The sequence below is a fragment of the Lacerta agilis genome, chromosome 11, assembly GCF_009819535.1.
Source record: "Lacerta agilis isolate rLacAgi1 chromosome 11, rLacAgi1.pri, whole genome shotgun sequence".
Taxonomy (NCBI): domain Eukaryota; kingdom Metazoa; phylum Chordata; class Lepidosauria; order Squamata; family Lacertidae; genus Lacerta; species Lacerta agilis.
Window position 1 is genome coordinate 21639636 of NC_046322.1, and position 4738 is coordinate 21644373.

The 4738-nt window shown below is 43.4% G+C and overlaps 1 protein-coding gene across 2 annotated transcripts; it reads right to left on the reverse strand.

Annotated features, from left to right (window-relative positions):
• CCNO (cyclin O) lies at positions 1 to 4738 on the reverse strand. Of its 2 annotated transcripts, XM_033164568.1 has the most exons (3): positions 4369 to 4734; positions 2511 to 2696; positions 1 to 919 (listed from the first exon to the last, which is right to left on the reverse strand). In XM_033164568.1, the coding sequence occupies exons 1-3, from the start codon at positions 4696 to 4698 to the stop codon at positions 440 to 442; spliced, it is 996 nt and encodes a 331-aa protein (XP_033020459.1). In that variant the 5' UTR covers positions 4699 to 4734; the 3' UTR covers positions 1 to 439. The 2 variants fall into 2 exon arrangements, with proteins under 2 accessions (XP_033020459.1, XP_033020460.1); XM_033164569.1 differs by lacking the exon at positions 2511 to 2696 and having other exon boundaries at positions 4369 to 4738.

Below are 4738 nucleotides of genomic sequence, written 5' to 3' on the forward strand. Positions count from 1 at the left end.
TTTACAGACAATTACTGATAAAAGCTTTATTAGATAAATGCATTTACAGTACTGTTGTCTTTCCTATGGCTGAGCACTGAACTATCATCTCAATAAATACAAGCAGGCATAATGTACACTGTTTACAACTTCAATTTGTTACTTAAAATAATGCAAGTGCAATATAAGTCAAGTTTACTGTGCAAATAAGAATTTGAAATTACATTTAAAAGATTAGAGAAGCCAGTGCTTAGTAGATTACGTTCAAAACCAACAACATAGCTTCCACTACAAATAAATATCATGTAAAACTCATTGAAGAAACTATTGAACAAAAGTTAAAAAGAGAATACTGTTATTTTAGAGGTATTGCAACTATCAGTGGTCCTTCTGTACATGCATTTGAAAAATCGGACAAACTTCCAAATGCATGGTCTTCAAGTATTTTTGTTTGGTCGGCTCATTTCTCTAAGTGCAGACACTGATCTGAAATCTCAGGGGGTAGCACCAGAGGCAGAGAGTCCTCATTCAAAGACACCAGTAAGTGCAGCTTGTCCAAGCAATCTTGTAAAACCCCCTCTGGATAGTCACTTAATTGCAAGTCCAGTGGTTTCTGATGCTGCAACATCTGATCAGCCAGGCCTAAGCAACAAACAGCCAGCAAGGAAGGCATATATTTGTTAAAAGCATAGTCGGCCAGGCTAAGTTCAGCCACACCTTTGGCCAGAGCTTTGGCATTCTTGGCCTCCCAGGCATCAACTTCACAAGCCTCCATCCGCATGTGAGTGAAGTGTTCCAGGAAGAAGCTGATGGTGGGGGCTGCCAGGTTGAAGTGGAGTTTGTTCAGAATGATGCACTCCAGGTTGCAGAGCTGCTGGCGAGAGAAAGTGTCACAGCAAAGAGCGAGGAGCTGTTTCGCCTTGGGTGGGTGCACTTCCACCTGAAAGGCACGCAAGCAAAGGAAAGAGTGCACACCATTAGCACAAAATGTAAAAGAAAACAATGCCTGTGGATATTTCCAGAACTGGTACAAATGTGTTACTGCTATTATATTCCCAAAGGTAAAGCACTTCTCATTATCACCTGTAATTTAGTCAAGGTCAGATGCAATGCAACTAAACAGGAACACTTTTAATACACTGCCCACCCCCAGCCTGGTGGGAGTTTAACATAAGCTTAACTCTCTTCTAGATACAGTTACAGGTGGGTAGCCGTGTTGGTCTGCCATAGTCAAAACAAAATCGTAAATTCTTTCTAGTAGCACCTTAGAGACCAACTGAGTTTGTTCCTGGTATGAGCTTTCGTGTGCATGCACACTTCTTCAGATACCAAGATAAATTAGGAGTCGGGAACCTTGCGGCCTAATTTCATGTGCCTGATGAGGAAGGAAGAAACAGGGAGAAAGGGAATGTGGAGAGACAGAGCACGTCGCACATGCTCAGAGGGGTGGCAGAAACAGAAATAAAGAAAGGAGCATCCTAGCTACTTTGGATTCTGACTCTCCCTTTTACAGCCACCAGCCCCATGGACCTCTGGCCTACCCCTCCCCACCAATGGATTACTCCTGAGGAAAAATGGTGCTTAACAGAAAAAGTTTCCTACTCCAGATTCAAAACAAGAGAATTAAATGGCCTCAATCTGACTGTACACAATTTTTTTTTTAAGGTTGTTGCTCATCTCTACAACTGCTGTGCACACCTTTGGGAGAAATGTGGTGAACAGTGGTCTAGATCCTAAGTTAAGCTAGTTTAACTTCACAGAACTAAAAGTTCCTGTTCTCTCCTCCCAACTGCAGCTACCTGTGACCACATAAAAACCTCTCTTGGAGGGTCGAGCGTCTTTCCTGAACTAAATGAGATGGGAATTTGAGGGGCTGTCTATGGAAGGAGATGGGAAACTTTCCTTCTATAAATGTCCTTATGATATCTTATGATCCAAGCATGAGTTCAGGTGATCTTCCCCCACCCTCCCTACATGTTCCTTCTCACTTTGTGCAGGACTCCTGATCTTTCCAATAGGCTTTTTGAGGGGCACAGATGGCTGGAAGGAGGGAACAGGAAACTTTCATTCTGTGAACTTCCTTAAGTTAGCTTATCTGATCTTAGGATCCAAGGGATATCAAGATGTTAACAGTGAAATAACCTTCTGGAAAGGCCCTAAGAGTCTGAGCTGCATGTCTGCCATATTATTTCCTGTGACCCAACTGTAGTCAGGAACCCTTATTGGAGCCTCTTAAATCACTATGGTTAAGAGATCCCTTCTCTTATAAGCTGTTCTTAAATAAAGTATGTATTCAATAGCAATAACAAACCATACTACCTAAACAAAGGAGAGGGCTGTTATTATTATGATTATTTTACTATTAGGCAATCTGTCAGTATGTTTTTTTTTATTAAGTTTTTATCATCGATGTTTTGTAACCTGTTTCTAATGTTGTACATGGCCCTGAGATATTTTGATAAAGGGAATTATATAAACTGAATTAAACATAATCATAAAAAACAAAGGGGAGAGCCTCTAATTCCTTGTACCTGCTTGCAAGAGATGAAGAGGGAGGTGACCCCTAGGAGTTGGAAGCAGTCAGCAGCCACTGGGGTGGTGGTAAGGAAGCGGTCTAGAGTGTTTACTGCCAGGCATAAGGACTCAAAAGAGAAGCCAAAGTGTTTATGCACTGGAATTAGCCAGCTGATCAGTTTGCAACGAGCCTCTGCAGTTATCTGGGAAGCAAAGAAGAGAAAAGGTTATGAGGGGAAAAGACGCAATAATGAAATATAGAGGCAACCATTTCCTGTATTATAGACTCTTATTAATGAGAACCAAAATATTACATCAAAGTTTAAGGACATTTACTGAATTCCTTACTCCTGCCTTGTAAATAAATACTATGTATTAGCTTCAACTGAAATACCGGTAACACAATTGTTCTCCCATGTGTAATGATTTTTGTGAACACCAGTGACAGGAATCAAAGAAACCAGATTATCAAAAGAGCTGTGTGGTTTCATGATGGTTTATTTTTACTTTGTTTTAAGGCAGCAAGATTTTTGCAATTTTTGTGGTGGCTGCAGAAACCATCATGCACAAAGCCACAACATAAAGCTTATGTCCCCACAGAAGTGTGCATGCACACAAAAGCTCATACCAAGAACAAACTTAGTTGGTCTCTAAGGTGCTATTGGAAGGATTTTTTATTTTTTATTTTGTTTTTAAAAAAATACAGTATGTGTAATAAAGATGTTGACGTTGGATGTGGAAAATGAAAGATATCTTCCAGAATGCATTTTCTAGACACAAGCCAGAGCATGGTGTATAGCTGGCACTCTCGGAGATTCCCTCTAAATGCCCAACCTCTTTTAAATTCAGGTAGGTAGCCATGTAGGTCTGACATAGTCGAAATATATAAAAAAATTGTCCAGTAGCACCTAAGTTTGTCCTTGGTATAAGCTTTCATGTGCATGCACGAATTTAGTTGGTCTCTAAGGTGCTACTGGACAATTTTTTAATATATATTTCAACCTCTTTTAAGTTCAGGTTCCACTCCACTGACAGCTCTGCCCAATAGCCTCTGATCATAACTTCCCAATGTCTCTCAGGGTCAGCCTGTGAGGAGCATTAAGCTTTATCTTATCATGTGCTTCTGTCACCCCAAATTTGCCTAAGATCGTAGCTGATGCCTTGCTAAATCAGGAGTGAAGGGATCTTTTTTTCTCACCTACAAATGTTATTAAGTGCTTTCACTTTGCTTTTTGTCTTGAAGAGCTTATAATGACAAAAGAGAAAGCCTACAGGCATTTGTTTTCTGTACAGAAAACACACGAAAACTGATCATCTTGTGTGACGACTACCTGTACTGTACATCCACTGATGTAGCCAGGATTGGTTATTTGTGTGAGGATGTTTTCTTTAGCATGTGTATGTATACACACTGAAACAGGTGTATCTGTGATGCCAATCTACCCAGTTTCATACTGCTTCCTACACAAAAGTGAGGGGGGCGGGGGACACAATGGAAAGAAAAGAAAGGAGAAATCTAGTACTCTTCATATATCACAATGAATGTGCATAAAGGGAAAAGCGGGAACGCACCTCCTGTCTCCGCCCCAAAACAATCTACCGTATTAAATATTCTTACCTGTGCAGTAAGTGTAGCCTACTCAAGGGGACTGCTACACATGAGCTTTGCCCAGTCAGAGCGGACATAATTCTGCTCCCACGTTTACACAGGATTCGGTTTAAGACAGAGATGAGAACAAGAGTGTACGAAATACGTGAGTAGATGCTCACTTTCTAACCTCGCCAAAAGTTGCCCGCGATTCTCTTTTGTGTATTTCATTCAGGGGAGAGAAAAAAGAAGAAGCAAAAACCCCGCCACCTCCACCCTCCTCTTACTTGCGGCTGCTGGGCCAGCGGGTCGAGCGGGTGGAACTTGCCCTCCAGCTCCTTTCGGAAGCGGTACCAGCTCTGCCCGTAGTCGCGGAAGGTCTGCCTCTCCAGGGCTCGCATGGGCTCGCAGTGGCGGCGAGGGGAACCGGCCCGGCCGGAGAGGAGCCCCACCGGGGGGGCCTTGCTCTTCTTGACCGGCGCGCGTAGCCCGAGGCCGGCATCGACGGCGCCGGGGGCATCGGGGCGCTCCTCGGGGGTCACGTCCTCCGCCCGCTGTCGCTTGAGCGGAGGGCTCCGCCGCCTGCCCGGAGCCTCGCTTGGGCGGGTCGTCACCATGCTGCCGCTCCGGCTGCTACTGGTGCCGCGCTTATTGCTG

What these genes read in the sequence shown, in the direction of transcription:
- CCNO (XM_033164568.1), bottom strand. Translation starts at nt 4,698, where the DNA reads ATGGTGACGACCCGCCCAAGCGAGGCTCCGGGCAGGCGGCGGAGCCCT. An exon ending in CGCTGGCCCAGCAGCCGCAA is followed by an intron (nt 2,697 to 4,368) that starts GTAAGAGGAGGG and finishes TTTGCTTCCCAG; the next exon opens with ATAACTGCAGAGGCTCGTTG. An exon ending in TCTTCATCTCTTGCAAGCAG is followed by an intron (nt 920 to 2,510) that starts GTACAAGGAATT and finishes CGTGCCTTTCAG; the next exon opens with GTGGAAGTGCACCCACCCAA.